This window comes from Zootoca vivipara, chromosome 10 (genome assembly GCF_963506605.1).
Source record: "Zootoca vivipara chromosome 10, rZooViv1.1, whole genome shotgun sequence".
Lineage (NCBI taxonomy): Eukaryota > Metazoa > Chordata > Lepidosauria > Squamata > Lacertidae > Zootoca > Zootoca vivipara.
In genome coordinates, this window is record NC_083285.1 from 70,846,251 (window position 1) to 70,871,095 (window position 24,845).

Sequence of the window (24,845 nt, forward strand, 5' to 3'; positions counted from 1 at the left end):
AATTGCAATTGCCATGCCTAGCTGATTCTCTTTTCAAGCATATTCAGTGGCCACGATGGATTTACTCTTTCATAGGTTCCACGTACAGTACCTAAAAGCAGCTAGTTCTGTACTGTAAAAGACAGGCACGGGCCTTTTCAGTTTAGCTAGGCCGTAGACTCAAAACGGAACAATCAAAATGCAGTTTTGTGAAATTATTCTTTTCTCCAGCACCTGCTGGATCAGGCCAGCAACCTCGTTGAGCATCCTGTTCTCACAGTGGCAAACTGGGTGCCCCCAAGGGAGCGCAAGAGTCCTCCCCCTCTGCCCCCCATTGACTGGGATTCAGAAGCATCGCTGCCTCGGATTGTGAGGGCCGAGCATAGCCATCCTGGCTAGTAGCCACCCGTAGCCCTTTCCGCCATTAAATTATCCAGTCCTCTTTTGAAGCCACCCAGGTTGTTGGCCATCATGGGGGAGGGAGTTCCGCCGTTTAACTTCCTTTTCCAAGGAACGTAGTTGGCATAGAGAGCTTTGCGGTGAGAGCGCAGCCCATAATAATAATAATAATAATAATAATAATAATAATAATAATAATTTATTATTTATACCCCGCCCATCTGGCCGGGTCTCCCCAGCCACTCTGGGCGGCTTCCAACAGAAAAATAAAACACAATAATCTATTAAACATTAAAAGCCTCCCTGAACAGGGCTGCCTTCAGATGTCTCCTAAAAGTCTGGTAGTTGTTTTCCTTTTTGACATCTGTTGGGAGGGCGTTCCACAGGGCAGGCGCCACCACCGAGAAGGCCCTCTGCCTAGTTCCCTGCAACTTGGCTTCTCGCAATGAGGGAACTGCCAGAAGGCCCTCGGTGCTGGACCTCAGTGTCCGGGCAGAATGATGGAGGTGCTGCCGTTCTGCAGGGCTGGAAGATCACCTCCCTCTTCTTCCTTTCCCCCTGAAGCAGGCGCAGCAGCACCCATGTGTGACGATAATGACAATTGCGACAACTTCCTGCCAGCGCTTCCCGAAGAGTTCCTGGGTGGCTCCCCAGCTCGGGTGGAGGAGGACCACGTTGAGCACCAGATGGTATTTGGCAGGACGAGGGGAAGGAGGAGAGCGGGAGGCTGCCTGGACCTGGTGACAAACCCTTAACAGTCTTGTTCCTCTGCCTTCTAGAGCATCCCCCAGAGGAGAGGTTACATGCTGCGGGAGAGAGGCCCTGCCCCGGATGCCTGTGTCAAGGTCAGGGGAACGAAATGCCCCAGCCTTGCGTCGTGAGAGCCACTGTGGGGTTGTGGCTACACCATTCGCTACGGGCTGGGAGACCTCAGTTCTAGTCCCCATGTGGGTGGCCTTGGGCCAGTCGCTGATTCTCAGGCCGGGGTTGTTGTGAGGATAAAATGGGGAGAACCCTGTATGGTGCCTTGAGCTCCTTGGAGACAAGGTGGGATAGAAATGCAATAATATAAGCACACAAACTTGGGCAGAGGGCTGTCTTTGCAAAAACACCTCACTATTTTTAGCTGGGTTCTCTCGTACATTAAATTGCAAAATTTCTCCAATGTCCTGCATGTGCCAGAGGAAATCAGAACGTGGGCTTCGGCACAATTGTTTTGCACCTGCCGGCATCGCACAAACATTGCAAGTGCTATGATGCAGCAGCCATGCCTCTCCCCCACTCAAATAATCCTGTAGTGTGTTGTTGTTGTTTAGTCGTTTAGTCGTGTCCGACTCTTCGTGACCCCATGGACCATAGCACGCCAGGCACTCCTGTCTTGCACTGCCTCCCGCAGTTTGGTCAAACTCATGTTCGTAGCTTCGAGAACACTGTCCAACCATCTCGTCCTCTGTCGTCCCCTTCTCCTAGTGCCCTCCATCTTTCCCAACATCAGGGTCTTTTCCAAGGATTCTTCTCTTCTCATGAGGTGGCCAAAGTATTGGAGCCTCAGCTTCACGATCTTCAGCATTCTTCAGCAATCAGCCTTCTTTATGGTCCAGGTCTCACTTCCATACATCACTACTGGGAAAACCATAGCTTTAACTATACGGACCTTTGTCGGCAAAGTGATGTCTCTGCTTTTTAAGATGCTGTCTAGGTTTGTCATTGCTTTTCTCCCAAGAAGCAGGCGTCTTTTAATTTCGTGACTGCTGTCACCATCTGCAGTGATCAAGGAGCCCAAGAAAGTAAAATCTCTCACTGCCTCCATTTCTTCCCCTTCTATTTGCCAGGAGGTGATGGGACCAGTGGCCATGATCTTGGTTTTTTTGATGTTGAGCTTCAGACCATATTTTGCGCTCTCCTCTTTCACCCTCATTAAAAGGTTCTTTAATTCCTCCTCGCTTTCTGCCATCAAGGTTGTGTCATCTGCATATCTGAGGTTGTTGATATTTCTTCCGGCAATCTTAATTCCGGCTTGGGATTCATCTAGTCCAGCCTTTCGCATGATGAATTCTGCATATAAGTTAAATAAGCAGGGAGACAATATACAACCTTGTCGTACTCCTTTCCCAATTTTGAACCAATCAGTTGTTCCATATTCAGTTCTAACTGTAGCTTCTTGTCCCACATAGAGATTTCTCAGGAGACAGATGAGGTGATCAGGCACTCCCATTTCTTTAAGAACTTGCCATAGTTTGCTGTGGTCGACACAGTCGAAGGCTTTTGCATAGTCAATGAAGCAGAAGTAGACGTTTTTCTGGAACTCTCTAGCTTTCTCCATAATCCAGCGCATGTTTGCTATTTGGTCTCTGGTTCCTCTGCCCTTTCGAAATCCAGCTTGCACTTCTGGGAGTTCTCGGTCCACATACTGCCTAAGCCTGCCTTGTAGAATTTTAAGCATAACCTTGCTAGCGTGTGAAATGAGCGCAATTGTGCGGTAGTTGGAGCATTCTTTGGCACTGCCCTTCTTTGGAATTGGGATGTAGACTGATCTTCTCCAATCCTCTGGCCATTGCTGAGTTTTCCAAACTTGCTGGCATATTGGGTGTAGCACCTTAACAGCATCATCTTTTAAAATTTTAAATAGTTCAGCTGGAATATCATCACTTCCACTGGCCTTGTTATTAGCAGTGCTTTCTAAGGCCCATTTGACTTCACTCTCCAAGATGTCTGGCTCAAGGTCAGCAACCACACTACCTGGGGTGTACGAGACCTCCATATCTTTCTGGTATACCATATCTTTCTGGTATGTAGTGTGTTAAGGGTGCTGAAAGTCATTCAGAGATCCCTCCCTATTCCCCCTCTCACTGCTACAGTTCCCAGAGTGCTTCATCAATCAATCCATTCTTCACAGGCAATTGTAGCTGTGGTAGGGGAACAAGGAATCATAGAATCATAGAGTTGGAAGAGCCATCCAGTCCAACCCCCTGCCGAGCAGGAAACACCATCAAAGCATTCTTGACATATGCCTGTCAAGCCTCTGCTTAAAGACCTCCAAAGAAGGAGACTCCACCACACTCCTTGGCAGCAAATTCCACTGCCGAACAGCTCTTACTGTCAGGAAGTTCTTCCTAATGTTGAGGTGGAATCTTCTTTCTTGTAGTTTGAATCCATTGCTCCGTGTCCGCTTCTCTGGAGCAGCAGATAACAATCTTTCTCCCTCCTCTATATGACATCCTTTGATATATTTGAACATGGCTATCATATCACCCCTTAACCGTCTCTTCTCCAGGCTAAACATACCCAGCTCCCTAAGCCGTTCCTCTCAGCACCCTGAACAAGCTACAATTCCCAGGATTTTATTGATAAATAGATAGATAGGAGGGGGGTCCCTGATGTTTCAAATTGGTATGATAGAACTTTAACTGCTGGATGTTTTGAACAAATTCATGGAGGAGGAGGAGGAGGAGGAGGAGTCTATCAGTAGCTATGAGCTATGGCAGCTCAGTGGAGCCTCCAGGCGCAGTGGAAGTATACCCCTGAATACCTGATGTTGGGACACACATTGAGGCACTGCATATGTGAGTGCTAGATAAGATGGGCCTTTGGTCTGCTCCAGAGTTGGCTATGCTAGTCTTCTCTCCTTTGTGTGTGTGTGTGTGTGCAGTGGGACAGTCTGAATCTCGTTCCAACTTCTTGTCCTGCATTACAAGGCCAAGCTGTGGCCTTCTCAACAAACCCAGCCACTGAGCCCTGGCCAAGACCCATCTCTTGGTACACATCACCTACCAGGCGCCTTTGTTTCTCTTCCAGGAGATGCTGGACCCCTGGCGCAGCCTTGACCCCTTCACCTCCTCCGAAGATAAACCCCTGAGGAAAGGTATCTGGAGATAGGGCGGGAGGCTGGGTGGGTTTGATTTAAATCACGGTTTAAATCACTAATCAGTAAGACTCATTTTTGCCGACATCATCTCAATATTGACAACCATAGGAAGGTTTCGTTTTTGGAATAATAAATTTTCAGGGTAGTTTTTACAGTTACCATATATACTCCAGTATAAGCCTACTTTTTCAGCACCAAAAATGTGCTGGAAAAGCCGCCCTCGGCTTATATTCGAGTGAGGCGGGCGGCGGCGGAGAAAGGCACAGGACCGGGGGGGTTGGAGAAGCGCTGCGCTGCGACTCTCCGAACCCCCATCCTATGCCTGCTCTGTGCGAGGCGGCAGGGAGGGAGAAGCAGCGAGGAAGCACCCCGCTGCCGACAGCTGGGAAAGGCATAGGGTGGTATTTATTTTTATTTTTAGAAATTTACCAGTAGCTGCTGCATTTCCCAACTTCGGCTTATAATAATAATAATGATGATGATGATGTTGTTGTTTAGTCGTTTAGTCGTGTCCGACTCTTCGTGACCCCATTATTATTATTATTATTTATTATTATTTATACCCCGCCCATCTGGCTGGGTTCTCCCAGTCACTCTGTGCGGCTTCCAACAGAAATATTTAAATACACTAATTTCTTAAAGCTTCCCTAAACAGGGCTGCCTTCAGATGTCCTCTAAAAGTCTGGAAGTTATTTTTCTTTTTGACATCTGGTGGGAGGGCGTTCCACAGGGCGGGTGCCACTACTCGAGTCAATAAGGTTTCCCAGGTTTTGAGGCCTTGGCTTATATTTGGGTCGCCTTATACTCGAGTATATACGGCTTATACTTGAGCATATAAATCAAAAATTACTGATTTAGTTATACCGTTAGAAACACATAGACAGATAATTATGAAATTGTTGTTTATATTTGGACAACTTTTCTGCTGTACTTTATTGGAAGGAGAAAAACAATCATTTCCTTAATAACAATTTAAACATGTTTGTTAGCTGATGTGGTTAAACGATTTTTTTTATTAAAAAAACTTAGACTGAGTTTTAGCACACATGAAAAACTTAAAAGAAATTCTTATTTCATGATTATAGCCTTTGGACTATAATGTACCGTAACTTAAATATAAAACTACAGTATCTTTTGAAATATTTTTCCTCCAAAAGCATTTTATTTTAGAAATCCAATTTAAATTAAAAAATATGATTTTTTTATTTTATTTTTTTAATCATTGCTTTTTTTTTATCCACCCTGGCTGGCTGGCTGCTGCAGAACCCTCCCTGGTAACCCACCTCCCGAAAAAACATCAGTTAGACCAGGCATCCCCAAACTGCGGCCCTCCAGATGTTTTGGCCTACAACTCCCATGATCCCTAGCTAACAGGGCCATTGGTCGGGGAAGGTGGGAATTGTAGCACAAAACATCTGCAGGGCCAAAGTTTGGGGATGCCTGAGTTAGACACTATAAAGGCTGTGAGGAGAGATTTGCCCCCTGAGGTTTCCTTAGGAAAACTTGTTCCATAGAATCATCCAGTTGGGAGGAACCCCAGAGGTCTTCTAGTCCAACCCCCTGCAATGCAAGAGTCCCTGACAGAGGGCCATCTAACTGCTGCTTAAAAACCTTCAGTGAAGGAGAGTCCACAGTTTGTGGCCGGAAGTGTTAGAAACTCAGATATACAGTGGGACCTTGGAAGTTGAATGGAATCCGTTCTGGAAGTCTGTTCAACTTCCAAAACGTTTGAGAACCAAGGCACAGTATCCTATTGGCTGCAGGAAGCTCCTGCAGGCAAGCGGAAGCCGCGGAAGTTGGTTTGGACGTTTGGATGCCAAAGAACGTTTGAAAACCAGAACAATCACTTCCGGTTTTTGATCATTCGGGAGCTAAAACATTCGACTCCCAAGGCGTTTGCAAACGAAGGTACGACTGTTTGCTCCAAATTGCTCCTTAAGCCAGGGTTACCGCCGCCAAAACAGAATGGCTTGTTGCCATTTGGGGACCAGACAGCTCAAGAGTTGATTTTTCAACACATTTTGGTTCCTGAAATGCATTCTGATTGTGCAGATAAAATATAACACATTCGAGAGGATGTGGTATTAGTGTGTGACCCCCGGGCACCTTCACTTGGTCACAAAGGCCAACAGCTGGGCGCAAAAAGTGCCTGGCCAATTTTGAACGGTGGTGGCACATGACAGCCTTTGGCCGTTATCTTGGTCCCTTTGTGGGACGCAGCAGATACCAGAAAGGGAGGGGAAACCGAGAAGGTGTTAGAAGCCTAAAACGGTAAGAGAGGAATCTTGGCTGTTGACTGCTGGGGGTTCTTTTGGGGACTGGGAGGGCCTCCGTTTCTGCCACTCTGACCCGATGTAGGAGAGCAGCCCCTTCCATTCCCCTTCCGTTTCCCTTTAGGCAAGCCATTCACGGTGCCACATGGCCTGGAGAACGTGCCTGGCACCAAGCGGAAGAGGAAGGTGTCCACCAAGCTGCAGGACTTCACGGCCTGGTTTTCAGCCACAGGTGAGTCCAATGGGGCGCGAGTGGGGGGCTGCTGTGGGACTTGACCTTGCTACCTCAAGGCTGTATCCAAGAAGCCTCCGTTTCATGAACGCGGCTTGTTCTCTGTTGTGGATGCGCTTGTTCCGCCCCCGTGCCCCCCACCCCGTAGGTCAGAGGCTGCTTCTGGTAAGGCCTAAGAACCGAGGAGGAGCTTGCTAGATCAGCCCAGCTTCCTCTTCTCACAGTGGCCAACCAGGCGCCCGTAGGAAATCTGCACCCCCCTGAGCACCAGAGCTCTCTCGTGTGGCTTCCAGCAACGGGTATTCAGAGGCTTTGCTGCCTCCGAGTCTCTGCCAGGGTTAGTTGCATCCTGTTCTAGCTCTTCTTAGTCGTCTTCTTTGGCGATCCCTCGTAGCTGAGTAAGATTGTCTTCCACAAACCCGATCTTAACAGTGAGTCCGTAAGCGACCGTGGAGGCCAATTCTGGATCCACACATCCTTCCACAGTGGGGACATAGGTTCCTCGGCGGGAGTTGATCCCGGTGAGGGTTTGCCAAGCGTGCCTTCCTCTTGGTACGTTTCTCCCTCATGTCCTGAGTTTGAGCGTCTTCAAAGCCCATGAACCTTTGGTCAAGACTGTTCTCCAACTGGAGCGCTCGCAGGCCAGTGTTTCCCAGTTGTCAGTGCTTATACAGTGGTACCTCTACTTACGAATTTAATGCGTTCTGAACGCACATTCGTAAGTAGAAAAAAATTGTAAGTCGAATCCCATAGGAATGCATTGGGAGAAAAAAATTGTAAGTCAAAGCAACCCTATCTAAAAATTCGTAAGTAGAAAAAATCCTATCTAAACTGCATCCAAGATGGCGGACAGAGCTCCATTTGTAAGTAGAAACATTCGTAAGTAGAATTATTCGTATGTAGAGGTACCACTGTACTACATTTTTTTACATTTGCCTTGAGACAGTCTTTAAACCTCTTTTGTTGACCACCAGCATTACACTTTCCATTTTTAAGTTCGGAATAGAGGAGTTGCTTTGGAAGACGATCATCAGGCATTTGCACAATGTGACCAGTCCAACAAAGTTGATGTTGAAGAATCATTGCTTCAACACTGGTGATCTTTGCTTCTTCCAGTACACTGGTATTAGTTTGCCTGTCTTAGTATTCACTGCTCATTCTTAGTTTTCACCGCTGTTGCAGCAGCTCATAGGGAAAGGGCCGTCGCTTTGCAAGCAGGGCATCTTGGGTTCAGTCCCCAGGAAGGACTAGGAGGAACTCCTTTCCTGAAGCCCTAGAGAGCCGCCGCCAGTGTCAACAACACCTGAGGCATTGCCTGGCCTTGGAAGTGCCTCTGGGCCACCTTGAAGAGGGAAGGAGGGGCGCTGATCCAGAGAACCTCTGCCGTCTCCCTCTGAGCATGTGCCTCTTCTCTCTCCAGAGCACCATAGAGATGTCAACGAGAGAAGCAGGAAGAAAGGGCCAGTCTTCCCTGGTGAGTGGGGGCAACTTGTGGGTGGGTGGGCGAGAAGGTCACTGTCCTGGCTCCTTTGTCGGTTTGCCTTCCCTTCTTCGTTAGTTTGCTTATGCCTGAAATGAACAAAGCCCGCAGGGAGCAAGTTAGAAATATCAAAGCAGTCTCTGCATTTCTTTTGGCCCCACTCTAGGCATCTTCCAGGCTCCTCTCCTTCAGGCAGTCCAATTTACAGTCTTTGGACGTTGCTCTCATACAATCCTAGGGTTGGAAGGGACCCCCAGGGGTCATCTAGTCCAACCCCCTGCAACGCAGGAATCGCAGCTAAAGGATCCCTGACAGGTGGACACCCGGCCTCTGCTTGCCGTGTGTCTCCGAAAATAAGCCATACCAAAAAAAATAAGCCATAGTGATAGGCAGTTTAACCTTGTAGGTTAAACTGTAGGTTAAACTATACCATACTTAATTTTTTTATATATAAAAAAAGACATCCCCTGAAAATAAGCCATTGTGTGTGTTTTTTGAGGAAAAATAAATATAAGACGGTGTCTTATTTTTGGAGAAACACGGTAGAAACCTCCTAGGAAGAAGAGTCCGCCACCGTCAGATGTTTTCCATTCCTCTGTCAAATGGCTCTCACCGTTAGAAAATTCTTCCTGAAGTTTCTTGTCATGTGACTCCATTGGTTTGGGTCCTCCCCCCTGCAGCTCTCATGCGACCTCAGTATTAAACTCTCCTTGGGGTGGGTGTATCATTTCCTTGCGCGCACACACACACGGAAGGTGGTGCCTTGTAGCCTGTGGGGCACCAACTGCCTATTCATACTAATAAAGCCTGCACATGTTCCCACCTGGGTGGGCGGGCATCTTGGGACCCTGCCACAGCCGCTGAGCATCTTGGGACCTTGCCACAGCCGCTGAGCATCTTTTCGGCAGCAAAATGTAGAAGCAGCAATGGGGCCCCTCTCCAGAGAGCTTGAAAATAGATGCGACTACAAACTTTCACATTCCTTGACCGTTGGCCATGCAGAGTTGGAGTCCCACAACATCTGGGACAGGAATCACCGTTTCTCTGTTGAGGGCAGTGGGAGATGGTTGGGTGTTGGAGGTATAGACCAGGGGTAGGCAACCTAAGGCCCAAATGCCTTCTAAATCCAGCCCACAGAAATCAGTGTGTTGGTGTCCTCTGGTCCATGGGGTCACGAAGAGTCGGACACAACTAAACAACAACAACAAGAATGTGTGCTTTTATTTAAAATGCATCTCTGGGTTATTTCTGGGGCATAGGAATTTGTTCATTTCCCCCAAAAAATATAGTCCAGCCCCCCACATGGTCTGAGGGACAGTGGACCGGCCCCCGGCTGGAAAAGGTTGCTGACCCCTGGTACAGACAGTTGAGAAGAGAGCTAAGCTGAGGCCAAGCTGGGTTGGGCAGGATTTGAGAAGGGATTTGGGAGTCAGCCATGTAAGAATCTGGGGATGGGGGACACCTTCTGGACCTGGGGAGCTGCAAAGCAAGTTCCGCAGAAGAAGTGCTGGGCGGAGAGTGGCTTTTTGCTGCTCCTTGCAAAGCTGCTTCCCAGAGCCTGGGAGCAGGACGAGGGGAGGGCGGGGCGGGGGGGGAAGAGAAGCTGGAGCTGGGCTTTGTAGAAGACCCTGTTCCTAATCCTGTCATTTCTGGGCAGATCTCGAGGTCCTCTACTGGAAGCATGCAAAGGAGCGCTTGGCTGCCCGGAATAAGCTGAATAGGATGAGGATGGTGAGCAGAGAGACTCGGCGGGCAGCTTGTTCGTTCATTCATTTGCTTTTGCTTAACTTCGCCGCCCCTGATTTCCTGCCAGTGCAGACAAGGCAGTTTGCAAATCTTATGAAACGCAATCTAATAGGCACACGACTTGCAAGGCACACGACTTGGGATCCCCCTCCCACCCCCGTTTGTTAGCAGCTCTGCATGATCAAGTTCATTTACCGCATTTTTCCTCAAGGTTTGGCGCGCATTGTTCTTGCCCTCCTCATTTAATAATAATAATAATAATAATAATAATAATAATAAATTTGTTTGTACCCCACCCTCCCCGGCCGGAGCCGGGCTCAGGGCAGCTAACATCATATAAATAATACAATATTCAGCCCCCACAACAACCCTGTGAGGTAGGTTAGGCTGAGAGAAGACAGCAACAGGGGTTACACTTAGTGAACTTCACAGCTGAGTGGGGGGGATTTGAACCCAGGTCCCAGCCTGACACTAACCACTACACCACCGCTGCTGTTGTACATCAATTTGCTGCAAGAAACTTGGTACTCTTCTTGCAAGAGGAGTCCTGGTGCTCTGGCAAGAGGAATCTGTACCCAGTGCCCCCCTGCCCCTCGCCCCCGGGTTCTGGGGGTGTTTGTGAGGCTCGCCAGAGCCCTCTAAGGCCCAGGCTGGGAAGAAGAGCTACTGTCCCTTATCTAATATTTGGGAGCAATAAGTTCATTTCCAGTGGCGGTGGAATGGTTAGTGTGTCGGACTAGGACCCAGGAGATCCGGGTTCAAATCCTCAACTCAGCCATGAAACCCACTGGGTGATTTTGGACCAATCACTTGCCTTTATCAGCCTAACGTACCTCACAGGGTTGTTGTTGGGGATTAAATGAGCGGGGTGGGAACCGTGTGTGTCACCCTGAAGGAAAAAAATCGGATGTAACCGCAACAAAAGAATGACTAGAATCAGGCTGCTCCCACCTGGGAAGGCAAGAGTGAGTGAGACCCTGTGTGAGAACAGGATGGCAGAAACAGGCCTGGTTTTTGTTTTTATCTCTTTTTTAAAAAAATATATTTATTGAAAATTTTTAGACAGACACACACACATGCAAAAATACAAAAAAAACCAAAAAAACAGAAAAAACAAGCAAAAATACAAAAAAAAGATACAAAATACAAAAATGTCAAAGACTAAACTTCTAACTTAAATCTTTATCCTTTAGACTCCCCCGACTACCCCCACCTAGGGTCCCTATTACAATATTATTTAGGCAGTATTCATTATGATTTTACTTATCTTGAATATTATTCTCTCAATCCTTTATTCTTATTTCATCTCTTCTTACAAATATTAATACAATCACCTTTAATCTAATATTTCATACCAAATATTTCTAATTCCCATTATTCATTCTATAAATCTTTTCCCCTCTGCCTATAAATTTTTTATTAACAACGAATCATCATTCTAATATTAACTCTTGTATCAAATATATTCCAAAACATAATAACATAACTCCCCCCCTTCCCCCAGATCTAGGTTTTCCAGACGTTTACAGCGAGATCCATATAACGTACCAGTATAGGGCCACTCCATTCCATCCATCTCTTTTAACATTTATAATCTATTAACCCACTCCCACCCTTTCCCATAGCTTCCACAGAACATTTCCCCCCCACTTCTTCAGTTTCCCACATGCACCTTTATTCCTGTCTTCCCAGAGCATGCCCTGTCCTCCCCCTCTCACTGGGAGGGCCAGAGCACACCCTGGTTCATTTTGGAGGAGTTCTTGAGACCAGTCTTTTTTCTGTTCCACATCTCCCACTTGTGGAACATTCTTCCATCCTTCTTCTTCCTCATCCTGTTGTGCCAATTCTCCATACGTTGTACAAATGTCCAGTGTTGATGTTTCCTTTTTCACCTCAACGTCCGATTTTTCAACCGCAACGCCAGTTCTTCTTTCCGTGCAGCTTTCTCCATTCACGTCTCTTAATTGTTTGTTATATTCCCATGATGAGACACATTCCCGCAACAAATTGGTATACGAGTTCAGTCCCTTTTTAATTTCGCGGATCTCTGCAAATATCTTGTGCCAGGGCTGATCTTTTGCAGCTGCTGAATCCGAGGCCATCTTATCTATTCTAGTCCCGTGGGAAACCCACCAGTTGCACTGCAGGGAATGGCGGAGGGCTTATTCCGAAACATTATTAGCCATTTTGTTGCCCAATCTGGTTACTTTGATCTTTAATTTCCTTTCAATAGCCTCACTTTTAATTTTTTCAGTTCAAGTTATTTCCCAGTCTAAGTATCCTTTCTTTTAATTTCTTTTCACCATATTCCACATCTTCTTTTCTTTTAACAATTCCACCCCTCAAAGTCTGCTAGATCTGGTTCCCGGGGGGGGGGGGGCTTCTTTTAAGCCAGTTGTGGTTTTTGTTTTTATCTTTCCCCCTGAAGCAAGATCCGCAGCTGGCCATTCAGTTAGAGGAGCCCGAAGCCCTGGAGGAGGAAGAGGAGCAGGACGACGACAATGACGCCATGGGCGATATGGATGCCGGAGGGGCAGGTCTGTCCACAGTTTCTGGGCTGAGCGCTGGGAATCTCTCGGGCCTCTCCCCCAAAACCAGGGCCTCCCTTTTCAGCCCAGGGTTGGCTGTTGCAACGGGGGCCACACCATGCTCCTTCCACACAGGTGTCCCCCACCCACCCACCCCCGAGTTTAAAGAAACCAGCAAGGCAAAAGAGCCACATTTTTGGACGCCAATTCATCCAACATGCCGCCTTGGCAATCTCTGTGCCCGTTTGCCCACCGCCGTTGTGCTCAAGCCTTTCCCCAAATGCTCTCCCCGTCGCACTTGCCTCGACCGTCATCTTTCTCTGTCCACAGATGACTTTCTGGAGCATGAAGACGCCCCCCAGGTGGAAGCCCCAGAGGAGGCACCCGTTGGCGTGATAGGTAACAGCTGGCAGGCGACGTTGTTAGCTGGGCCGGGGGCTGGGCCTATAAGAACGGCAGGAAGCTGGTCAGTTAACCCACAGCCCAATGTGGAGCAGCGGGCGGCCAAGGGGGGGTGCAATCTTGAGTTCAGCACTGAGCAGCTGATACTGTTGTCCGTCAGGGTTCGTAGACCAGGGTTTCTGAGCTTTGTGCCAAAGAGTCCCGTGGGGCATAGCCGAATAATTAGGCTGCTTTGCGCAACTCCCAGCAAGATACCTAATGAATATACAATATAGTCTGCACCAACCAGGGAAGCCTAGGCTTCGAAGTGTGTTGGGGTTGCAGTGAGTGAGCGGCCCCATCAAGAGAAGGCTCTGACCTGTGGTTAAAGGTAAAGGGACCCCTGACCATTAGGTCCAGTCGTGAACGACTCTGGGGTTGCGCGCTCATCTCGCATTATTGGCCGAGGGAGCCAGCGTACAGCTTCCAGGTCATGTGGCCTGCATGACAAAGCCGCTTCTGGCGAACCAGAGCAGCACATGGAAACGCCGTTTACCTTCCCGCTGTAGCGGTTCCTATTTATCTACTTGCATTTTGGCGTGCTTTCGAACTGCTAGGTTGGCAGGAGCTGGGACCAAGCAACGGGAGCTCACCCCGTCACAGGGATTCGAACCGCCGACCTTCTGATTGGCAAGCCCTAGGCTCAGTGGTTTAACCACAGCGCCACCTGGGTCCCTGGGACCTGTGGTTGCCTGGAGACCAAAGAGGAATGCACCTTGGGGATGCAGGAGAGACATGTTTTGTTGCAGCTGGGGCAGGTGGAGGCGCCCAGTTCTGCTGCAGATGCCCCATGCTGTTTCTTCTCTCTGTGCTCCTCCCAGCCGCCATTCCTCCTCTGGGCACTGGTAGGAATGCACAACTTGTCTGCCTTCAGTATATGTGAAGGAGCATCTCCACCCCCATCGTTCTGCCCGGACACTGAGGTCCAGCTCCGAGGGCCTTCTGGCAGTTCCCTCCCTGTGAGAAGTGAGGTTACAGGGAACCAGGCAGAGGGCCTTCTCGGTGGTGGCGCCCGCCCTGTGGAACACCCTCCCATCAGATGTCAAGGAAATAAACAACTTTCTGACTTTTAGAAGACATCTGAAGGCAGCCCTGTTTTGGGAAGTATTTAATGTCTGATGTTTTATTGTGCTTTTAATCTGTTGGGAACCGCCCAGAGTGGCTGGGGAAACCTAGCCAGATGGACGTGGTATAAATTATTATTATTATTATTATTATGCCTGTCTGCAGGCACAGTGGTCGTCTGCAAGGGAATCCCGCCTCTGGCTCCTGCAGCCGTTTCCGGGGTGCTTTTGGTGTGGGGTGTAGGCCGGGCAGTTGCCCACGGCAAATCTGAGATGTGTAGGAGAACCTCTTAATTTCTGCCTTTGCTTACAGATCTTGGTGGCGTCCCCCCCGCCCTCAACTACGAGGAATACATCCAAAGAAATGTGGTGCGTATCATGTGTGTGTTTGTCACGTGGCATTGAGGTGGGTCCCAGGCAGCCACCCAACGAAACACTGACCAGACTCACACCTGCTTATCCATTTTATCCGTACAACAATCCTGTGAGGTAGGCCAGGCTGTGAGAGATTATGGCTAGCCCAAGTCGCCCAGCAAACTTCATAGCTGACGAGCCCTAGTCCTAGTCTCTAGCTATGCCACATTAGCGTGTCTTATTGCTTCCCCTGGGATTTTTTTAAAAATTCAAAATTTACTTCTTACTAAAATAAAGCAAAGATAAAGAATTTGAATAAATACTCGGAACGTTACAGCAGGTTGAAAGCAGCATAAGGTTGAACAATATAATTAAACGTACTGTTCCAAAACATTACAAAAAAGCCTGTTTTTCCAAAAATATGTTAGGCTGGTTTATATGTATTCTTTTGTAATAAGTTAGCTTAATCATGGTTACTACGGACCCAATTTTCTCAGTTCATTTAGAAATAGTAGGATATATATATATTCTCTCTCCCCCCCCACACACACTTAGCTATTATAATCTTAGCAGGTACTGTATATTCCTGCGTATAAGACTACTTTTTAACCCAGAAAAATCTTCTCAGAAGTCGGGGGGTCGTCTTATACACCGGGTCGTATTTCTTATACGACAAGTATATCCCAAACTCTATATTTTAGCTGGAAAAGTTAGAGGTGGTCTTATACATCGGAATATACGGTAATTTTCCAGAATGACATGTTTTAGGTTCAAAGGGTATACGAATATTCTAACATATCTCTGGGTATTAGCCTGAACGGATTTTCAGGTAAGTTTGTATTTGAAAACAATCGCAGAAGATGTGTATATAATCTCTTTTGTTTCATCTGCATGTCCAGCATTTATCTGATCCCAATTTATATACAGTCGTACCTTGGTTCTTGAACGCCTTCTGACTTGAACGTTTTAGCTCCCAAACGCCGCAAGCCCGGAAGTAAGTGTTTCCGGTTTGTGAACATTTTTTGGAAGCCAATCATCCGACGTGGATTCCACGGCTTCTGGCTGAGTGCAGGAAGCTCCAGCCCATCGGAAGCTGCGCCTTGGTTTTTATTAATTAATAATAAAATAATATTTATTATATTATTATTTCAAAAGTCAAATGGACTTCCGGAAGGGAAGAACCAAGGTGTGACTGTACTAAATTCAATTTGTCAGCTGCTGAGCACCTTTGCTTCCCCCCTTTCTTTGGAGGACAGAGGGAAGTATAATTTTTCTATAAATACAATATAAATGGTTCCCAGCCTTTTTTGAAGTCTCTGTTGTCCATGTCTCTCTGAGTTTCCCAGTTAGCTTTGCCAGTTCAGCATATTCCGTCAGTTTTTCTTGCCATTCTTCTTCGGTTGGTGTCTTCTCATCTTTCCATTTCTGGGCTAGTAAAATCCTAGCTATTGAAGTTGCGGGAAGCCTTATTTCTGCCTCCCATGCTGGGGACAGCTATTGGATGAGAGGGTCTAGCAGTGGCAATTGGCCACCATAGTTTAATGAGCCCTCCATATTCAGATGCAGTCTACCCCTGAGGACAGGACAAAGTGTGTGGAAAGCGCTATCTGGAAACAGCCTCTCTTTGGGGGGGGGGGGTTGATGCTGCCCTGCTTTCTCCCTCCCATCTACTTTGCCTCTCCAGGAGGAAGAGAGAGCTTAATAAGCGGGTTGTGCTCTGCTGGCTTCTTACGCAGTAGCAGTTTGGGATTAAAAAAATCAAGAGCGGTCGGATGAAAACATGGCTGCCTTGTGCTAGCCTCCCGGCTCTGAGCAGTAGCTGGCCTTTGCAACCAGAGCAGGATCAGAGCCCCACCTTCCGCGGCTCTCGAGCACGAGACATTCCTCCCCTGCCTCTTTTTCTCTCCCCAGGAACTGTTCATGTCGCACTCCCAGAAATACGCCCGAGAGACCGCTCTGTCCCGGCACGTTCGGGACTGGGAGGAGGTGGTGGTCCCAAAGCTGGAGGAGCAGGTAAGGCTCGGGGGGGAGGGGGGCAGCAACTGTGTCCCTCCAGGCCTGCCTGACTCTGCCTATGTCCCAGGTCCCACACTTCTTGCCATCTCCTGCCAACAACACCCTCAAGTGCTTTTGTGTAGCTGTAAGGCGTTCAGGAAAGGTTTCGCTTGCCTGGATGGTGTGTTTTTTTTGGGGGGGGGGAGTTTCTGTAGAAACCTTGAGCTGCTGTACGGCTGGAATCATCTGCAGGAGTCTCGTTGGGCTGCACCCCGAGTTGGCGAGGCTCATTGGTAAACGACAGGAAGCCTTTAGTGTCATTGGCTCTGTGGAACTCTCTGCCACTGGAGATTCACCAGACGTCTTCTGGGCCAACTTTCAGACGGCTGCTGAGAAAAAAAATTCCATCTCGCCAGGCCTGCGCAGGCAATTAAGGGGACATTTTCCCACAACAGCCAGTTTCTAATTTTAATATTTTTTTTTCAAAATACGGTTTTTTTTATAGAGGCATTGCTGTTGAATGGATTCCCTGGGGGGGGGTGGCCTCTCCTTCCTCGCCGGTTTTCAAGCAGAGCTTGAATGGCCGTCTGTAAGGGATGCTTTAGCTGAGATTCCAGAGTTGCAGTTGGGACTAGCGGATCCTTGGGTCCCTTCCAGCGCTGCGATTCTGTGAAACCACTCAGATGCATTTCTTTAATGGCACAGCGGCATACAAATATTTTTAAATCTAAATAAATAACTGTAGCCGACTTCAAAAAGGACAGCTTCCTTTTTGCCTCCTTTTCCCCCCGAGATGGTCGCGTGTGATCAGGGTGGATTTGATTTAAATCAAATTGATTTAAATCACTAGCCAGTAAGACTTGATTTAAATCTCTCTCTCTTTTTTACCAAAAGACTCATTCTTGCTGGTATCACCTTAATATTTACAACCAGATGAAGGTTTCATTTTTGGAATAATAAATTTTCAGAGTAGTTTTTACAGTTATATCAAAAATTACTGACTTGGTTCTACTATTAGAAATACATGGACCGATAATTATGAAATTATTCTGAGGTTTAATAACTGTTTATATTTGGGCAACTTTTCTGCTGTACAGTACTTTATCGGAAGGAGAAAAAATAATCATTTCCTTTATAACAATTTAAATGAAACAGTAACATTTTAGCATATGTATCCATGTTAGTTAACTTTTTTTAAAAAAGTTTTTAATTTTAATTTTATTTTTAAACTGAGTTTCAGCACACATGAAAAACGTGAAACGAATCCTTATTTCCTGATGAATAGCCTTTGGACTAGAATGTAGCTTCGATAGAAAACTCTATTTTCTATTGAGATTTTCTAGAGAGATTTTCCTCCAAAAGCATTTTATTTTAAAAATCTGATTTAAATAAATGATAATCATCAGATTTTTATCCACCCTGCATGTGACGGAAGCATGCCCCTTGAGCAGAAATAGTCTCCCACCCACCCTGAGATAGGGTGGGGTGCCCTGGAGCCCCCCTAACCTGCTTCCCCCTCCCGCCTTCCACGTAGGAATCGCACGAAGCCTTGGACATCCACCACTACGGGGACATGCTGGCGTCCAAACTGGGTGCGGTGGGTGAATGGCACTCCTTTGCCAGCCTGGTGGCGGGGCAGCCGCCTTTCGAAGTCTGCCGCTACTTGCTGGCCTCCCTGCAGCTGGTGAGTACGACACGCCCAAAGGCTGGAGGCTGGGGGCCCTTTTGTGGGTGGGGGTTACGGGGTCCACCTGGGCGAGCCACCCCACCCCGTTCCCCTTCTCCTCCTGTAGCCAGATTGTCTTCCAGCCTTGAGGGAAAGGGCTGCAGCTTGGTGGGTAGAGCACCTGCCTTGCAGGCCTAGGGTCCCAGGCCCATTGGAGGTGTTTAAGCAGAGGTTGGGTGGCCATCTGCCAGGGGGTGGGGCTGGATGACCCTTAGGGGTCTCTTCCAACTCTTAAGATTCTGTGATTCATTCCCCGGTGACATCTCCAGGTAGGGCAGGGAGAGAGACGTCTGGGGTCCCCAAGAGTGTTGCTGCCAGCCGGTGTGGCCAATACTGAGCCAGACGGGGCCCCAGGGACGCGCTTGGTGTAAGGCAGATTCCCATGTTCCACATGCAGCCTGTGGGTTAGCTCAGCCGGTAGAGCATGGGACTCTTAAATCTCAGTGTCGTGGGTTTGAGCCCCACATTGGGCAAATGGATTCCTGCATTGCAGGGGGTTGGACTAATAATAATAATAATAATAATAATAATAAATTTATTATTTATACCCTGCCCATCTGGCCGGGTCTCCCCCACCGCTCTGGGCGGCTTCCAACACACATCAAAATACATTATATATCACAGACTAAAAACTTCCCTAAACAGGGATGATGATGATGATGATGATGATGATGATGATGATGATTTATTACTTACATCCCACCCATCTGGCCGGGTCTCCCCAGCCACTCTGGGCGGCTCCCAACATAACATTAAAAACAGAATAAAACTTCCCTAAACAGGGCTGCCTTCAGATGTCTTCTAAAAGTCAGATAGTGATTTATTTCCTTGACCTCTAGTGGGAGGGCGTTCCACAGGGTGGGTGCCACCACCGAGAAGGCCCTCTGCCTGGTTCCCTGTAACCTCGCTTCTCGCAGGGAGGGAACCGCCAGAAGGCCCTCGGCGCTGGACCTCAGTGTCTGGGCTGAACGATGGGGGTGGAGACGCTCCTTCAGGTCTACAGGGCCAAGGCCGTTTAGGGCTTTCAGGGTCAGCACCAACACTTTGAATTGTGCTCAGAAACATACTAGGACCCGGGGGGGGGCCCTTCCCGCTCTACAATTCTCTGATTCCACGTCTTCCTCTAGGCCAACGACTACACAGTGGAAATCTCCCAGAAGCCTGGCCTGGAGGAGGGTGTGGACACCATGGCTCTGCGCCTGCTGACCCAGGAGAAGGCACACGAGCGTTTCCGCAACTACACGGCTCCCTCGCTCGACCAGCACTGACGCCTCTCCTGCGACATGCATGTGTGTCTGTGTATATATGTATATGTATCTCTGTTCAGCTTCTGCACCCTCCTTTTGCCACTCTGCTTTGACCCTCTTCTCTTTGCCACAATAAACCTGTGCACTGGAGTCATTCCTGGATTTCCTTTCTGAGCGCCGGGCACCGACCATAAGGACAAAACTTGGGATCTGTCTCTTCCAGGATTTTGTTTCCGTTGGGAGCGTGGGGCAGGGGGTTCAAGATGCGCAAGCCATGGGGTCCTGCTCTGTCTGATCCCTGCGGCCCTTAGGCCCAACCTTCCTCTGCTGGCGGCAAAGAGGCTGTTTGGAACCTGGAGGCTGGCTGGAACAAGAGCTGCAGTCGCTGAGTTTGTGTGTCGCCGGTTTTATTCCTTGCAGCGCAGTTTGAGGAAGGGCAGCTCTGCAGTGGTGAAGCTTTACTGCGCATGAGATTAAAGGCTTCTGTGCAGGCAAAGCATTTGTCTGCACAGGAGGTTGTCTGCTGTATAGTACTGTGTCTCTTTTCTGGCCACAGAAGCAGCAGCAGCAGCACTCCTGATCTAGCAAAGCTACCCACCCTTAGAAGAAACAAAATAAAAAAAACTCCTTCCAGTAGCACCTTAGAGACCAACTAAGTTTGTCATTGGTGTTATCTGAAGAAGTGTGCATGCACACGAAAGCTCATACCTATGGCAAACTTAGTTGGTCTCTAAGGTGCTACTGGAATTAATTTTTATTATTATTTGACTACGGCAGACCGACACGGCTACCTACCTGCAACTAACACCCTTAGAAGGTTCATGGAAATGGAAAGAGCGGGCAACACTCCCGGAGTTACAACCATTTCAGCCGTAAACTCGAGGCTACAGAATTTCACAAGCTTCCCGCAAGACACCGGGAATCTCTTGTTACACTGGCAGGGAAGTCTTAAAAAGGAAATACAAAAAGAGCCCCAAAAGGTCCTGAATCGCAAGGTTGACAGGCAGTAAGGGACCCACCTTGGCTGAGAGTCCTGGAAGGCCTTTCCCCGCCTGGCCTGGGAGGGCAGAGCCTGGACTGACTCCAGCTGCAAAAACGGAAGCTGCTGAACACACTGTTGGGCTGGGAATTTGCTTCGTCTTTTGTATCTTCGTTTCAGATCCTGTTGCAAGCTGCCTTGAGCGTGGTTTGAACTGTGGAAAGGCAGCATACCAATAAAATGAGGTTTGCATGTACCCAGCAAACCTCTGCGGAGAGGTTTCCGCAATGTGTGCCACCAGAAAAGAAGGCAGTCCACATGATGCGCAGGGAGTGGGTGGGCTCTCTGTAACATTCTGGCCACTAGCTGGGGCTGGTGGGAAATTGAGCCAAAGTCCAGAAACATTGGGAAGGGACTCAAGTATTAGATACTCAGCTATATCAGGCGTCAAATGGCTCCTTAACCCAGGGTTACCGTCGGCAAAACAAAATGCCACGTTGCCATTTGGGGGCCAGGCAGCTTGAAAAATAGAACTTTTTGGTTCCTGAAATTCATTCTGATTTGCGGAGGGAACATATATAACCAATAGAATTCTGCAGAATACGTTGCTAGGGTGTGAAAACAGTCAAGATCCACGGATCCCCCAGAAATACATCTCCAGATGGTCAAGACATCAGGTGGCATCCTGGCACCCAGGCATCTTCACTTTGCCGCAAGTGGCAGATAGCCAGGTGGAAAATGCGCCCGGGTGAATTTCAAATGCTGGTGCTGATCAAAGGGCTGCAGCAGCGCCAAGAGAAAAGACGTTTGGGACTTCTAAGTTTAGAAGGGGGGAAGAAATGGGGAGGATATAAAATGCATGTATGGAGAAAGGGCAGAGATGGTTCTCTTCCTTAGACTGCAGCTCAGATGGGGGACGGGGGGGAGGGAGAGATTCAGGCCAGACAACACATATATAAACTGTTGCAAGATGTGATGGTCCTCAACTCAGATGATCTTAAAAGAGATTTTAAAACTTAATGGAAGGCAAGATTGGTCATAATTAGCAGCTGCTGTGGCCGTGTGTCAGACTGCAGGAGCATCTCTGGGAGGGAACAGCAGGTCCTCCCCCCTCAAATGTACCCCAGATTAATCAAACTGCTGCAAGCAGAGACCCCCATTTTATAGTGCTTAATCTGTGCTTAACTTGGAGGCTTTGCGCTTTAGAGGGAAAGAATTAGGGAGCAGCAGGGGCGCCCATGCACAAACAGTAACTCTTTGGAAAGCAATCTTGAAAGCCTTTGCTGCAGCTCTCGGAAACCACAGAGGACAGACAAATAAGTATGTTTGTGTTTGTTAAAAAGCACCCCAAAATATTTTGCAGGAAGCAAAGCAAACCTCTTTTCTCCCCCAGGTAACCTAATAAATGAACACACACGCAATATCAGAGCATAGCAATATAATTTCTCCCTTGACATAGCCTCCGGAACTCGCCACCACAAGGTGTCACTACAGAAGCTTGTAAGTTGAAACAGCCCCCTCCCTTCAAAAGAGCGGCGTCGAGAAAGCCGCCTGCCAGGCCGCCGTCTCAGCCAAAGAGGCTCTTGAAGGTGTCCATGTGTCCTTGCACGCTCTTGGCGATCTGCGCCTCCGTCTTGTTCCGGTTGTAATAGTCCAGGAAGAGCCCGTCTGGGCTGAGCAGGTACATGATCACGGTGTGGTCCACGATGTAGTCGCCGTCCTCGTCTCTGGGGCCGGCGCTGGCGTAGACCCGGAAGGCCCGGCCCACTTCCCGCACCTGCTCAGGGGTGCCCGTCAACCCCAGGAGGCGCGGGTGGAAATCCCGGATGTACTTGGCCACCGCCGGCACGTCGTCCCTCTCGGGGTCGACCGTGATGAAGACGGGCTGGACTCTTGGCAGGTGGGATTCGCCGTCCAGCAGTTCCACCACCCGGCTCATCTTCTCCAGCTGCTCGGGGCAGATGTCCGGGCAGTGGGTGAAGCCAAAGTAAAGCAGGACCCAGCTGCCCCTCAGGTCGGCCTTGGAGCGGGGCCGCCCCGTGTGGTCCAGCAGCCGGAAATCCCCCTGCCCAAGAGCCAGCTTCCGCAGCTCCTCAATGCGCCTCAGTTTCCCCTGCCGGAGCTTCTCTTCCCGCAGGTACAGCCAGCCAGCAAGGATGCCGCCCCCAAAGAGGACCGTGATGAGTAGTCGAGTCTTGAACGGGAGGCGGGGGCTGGATGAGGGGCTCTGCGGGGTCCCCTGGGAGAAAGACCTCCAGCCGGCCGCGTGCCACTGTGTCCTGCTGGGGTGCAAAGCCTGGGCTGCGGAGTCAGAAGCGCCCTTTCCCAAGGCATTCAGCAAAGATGCTTGCAGGCCTGTGCCACCAACCCAAGATGCAAGCCGGCTGTGCCAGGCTGGCTGGCAGCGGCACCTGGCTGGTTTGCAGAGAAACGGGCATCTTCTCCCCCAAAGGCGACTGCTCCTTCCGTAGGTCTGGCCTGGCACCACATGCCAGAGGCTCAGGCTGACAAAGGAACGAAGCATCCCGGACAAATCTGGAAGGAGAAGAAAACCTTATGCGCTTAATTCAATTCATTCCCTTGCATGGTTTCCCCTGCCCACATTTTCTCCTCAACCAGCCTACGTTGCAGGTTGCACTGAGCGACAACAACTGGTCCCCCAGCAAACTTTGCAGCCAAGCAGGAGCTCGTACCAGCGCAGTGTGCAAGCTTTTGTGAAACACCAGATTCTTCCTCAAGTTAGGTAGTTCCAAAAAAAGGCAAGGAAGAATTGGAGAGCGTCTGAGCAATGGAGCGATGTTAGACTGGAAATGCTAACAGGAGCTTTTATGGAATCCCCACTTAGCCGCAAAGCTCCCTAGGGGAGCCGCTGCCTCTCAGCCAATCTACCTCGCAAGATTGTTGTGAGGATAAAAACGGGAAACACAATTGCATGCCAAGTTGAGCTCCCTGGGTGAAAAAGGTGGGCCATAAACACAATTGATAGCCAAAATTAACAAGAATGGAACCTTCTGTTAAGGGAAATAGGGGTACAGGGACCCTACAATTCACCTGGAAATTTGGGATGTGAACCCACCGAGAAGGAGCACTCTAGCACTCTTCTCCCAAAGGACTATGGGTGGGGAGAGATTTTTAAATAGCTCGTAGGCAGTGCAGTAGTTGAAGCTGGCCTGTGGGTGGCAAGTTCAAGTCCACCCCCTGCTGTTGATTCAGAAAGCCCCATTTCTTGGCCTCATGTCTCCACTTTTGCAGCTCGGGGCAGTCACTCAGGGCGGCTGCCAGAACCCCCAAGGCACAGTCCCCAAACCCAGCCTTTCCTTTCCACAGAGGCCATTCTCTGCCCACCGCAGTTGCTGCTGAATCCCTCTTGCTGGAAACTGCAGGAGGAGAGAATCGCTCTTGGGTTCAGGTCCTGATCCAGCGAGGAGGGGGGGGGGAGGAGGAGAAGATTTAAATTTGTATAATTCTTCTTTCCTAAAGCCCCCTCCTTGCGTCCTTCTTGGGAGACCCTCACCCTCCCACTCTTCAAGCAGGGTCCTAACTCAAAAACCACCCAGGGCAGACCCCCCCTCCCCACCCTGGGAAGCCTCAAAGGTCCTTCGGGAGCTGGGAGAGGGAGCAGATCCTGCTGGAGGAAGGAACGGGGTGCAATGTGAAAATGCCCCCCCTCCCATTTAACCCATTCCCTGGGAAGCTTTGAGGAAGAAAGAGGCACAAGCCAAGCCGGAGGGCTAATGCGAACCCTGTGAGGATGTTGGCAGGCAAAGGCCTGCGAGGAAGAGAAGCGGAACTTGGCGCTCTCTTCCACCACCTTTCTTTTTTTGGGCTGGGTTTCTCCACCTGTCAACCTTTTGGCAGGCAGAAATTCAGCCGGGGGGGGGGCGGGGCGGGGCGAGGATTTGCCTCCATTGCTGTTGTTGGAAAGTTTGCTTCCATTTGAGCCTTGCGATGGAGGATTGCTTTGAAGTCATTTCTGCAGCAGGGAAAGTAAATTTTAGCCCGGTTCCACCCACCCACCCCCTCAAAAATCCTGTCCTTTATCCTGTCCCTGCTCTCCTCCTTTGCCTCTGATCCAGCCCCTCCTTTTCCCAACTCAAACCTGGGGGGAGGGGTCCCCCCTCTGATCTCCTCCCCCATGAACCAAGCAGGGCTGGGACCCCCTGCAGGCTCCCAATCCCACCCCCCTACGCAATACATCCCCCCCATGCAGCCCCCTCCCCCCCCGCATCTGCTCCCTCCAGCCACGTGCTTCCTCCTTACTTCCGGGTTCTCCTGCCGGCGGACACCTTGGGCTCGACCTCGCCGCTTCAGCGCATGCGTGCTTGGGTATCCTGCCGGCTCCACCTCCCCGGCCCTCCCCTTGCTGTTCCCCGGAGTGCCCAGAGGAGGGAGCTGCAGCGCCGCGCGAGGAGGAAAGCAACGGGCTGCCCTTTTTCTTTTCCCCCCCAGAATTAGCTTTTTTATTATTCTTGCAGATTGGATGTTGTCCACGCTTCCATAGTATTATTTACTTATTGCATTTGCGCCTTTTCTCAAG

At 49.2% G+C, this 24,845-nt stretch overlaps 2 protein-coding genes across 6 annotated transcripts in view; one reads left to right on the top strand and one right to left on the bottom strand.

The window, feature by feature from the left end:
• NCAPH2 (non-SMC condensin II complex subunit H2) overlaps positions 1-19,812 on the top strand; it is a 33,314-nt gene extending 13,502 nt beyond the window's left edge. For 3 of the 5 annotated variants that reach the window (XM_060279331.1, XM_060279330.1, XM_060279332.1), the window contains 12 exons: positions 943-1,067; positions 1,158-1,223; positions 4,174-4,240; positions 6,641-6,748; positions 8,169-8,222; positions 9,886-9,959; positions 12,403-12,511; positions 12,833-12,901; positions 14,321-14,376; positions 16,273-16,374; positions 17,891-18,040; positions 19,210-19,812. In XM_060279331.1, coding sequence (XP_060135314.1) covers positions 943-1,067; positions 1,158-1,223; positions 4,174-4,240; positions 6,641-6,748; positions 8,169-8,222; positions 9,886-9,959; positions 12,403-12,511; positions 12,833-12,901; positions 14,321-14,376; positions 16,273-16,374; positions 17,891-18,040; positions 19,210-19,350 — 1,121 coding nt within the window. In that variant the 3' untranslated portion in view covers positions 19,351-19,812. Of the gene's footprint in view, positions 1-942; positions 1,068-1,157; positions 1,224-4,173; positions 4,241-6,640; positions 6,749-8,168; positions 8,223-9,885; positions 9,960-12,402; positions 12,512-12,832; positions 12,902-14,320; positions 14,536-16,272; positions 16,375-17,890; positions 18,041-19,209 lie in introns of those variants that run through there. The other 2 variants (XM_060279333.1, XM_060279334.1) reach the window with 2 other exon arrangements.
• Positions 19,813-21,013: 1,201 nt separating this feature from the next.
• Positions 21,014-24,638, bottom strand: LOC118091033 (protein SCO2 homolog, mitochondrial). Its single transcript, XM_035127591.2, has 2 exons — positions 24,569-24,638; positions 21,014-22,843 (listed from the first exon to the last, which is right to left on the bottom strand). Exon 2 carries the CDS (start codon positions 22,830-22,832, stop codon positions 21,876-21,878), a length of 957 nt encoding a protein of 318 aa, XP_034983482.2. The 5' UTR covers positions 22,833-22,843; positions 24,569-24,638; the 3' UTR covers positions 21,014-21,875.
• Between the last annotated feature and the right edge of the window lie 207 nt (positions 24,639-24,845).

What these genes read in the sequence shown, in the direction of transcription:
- LOC118091033 (XM_035127591.2), bottom strand. Translation starts at nt 22,832, where the DNA reads ATGCTTCGTTCCTTTGTCAGCCTGAGCCTCTGGCATGTGGTGCCAGGC.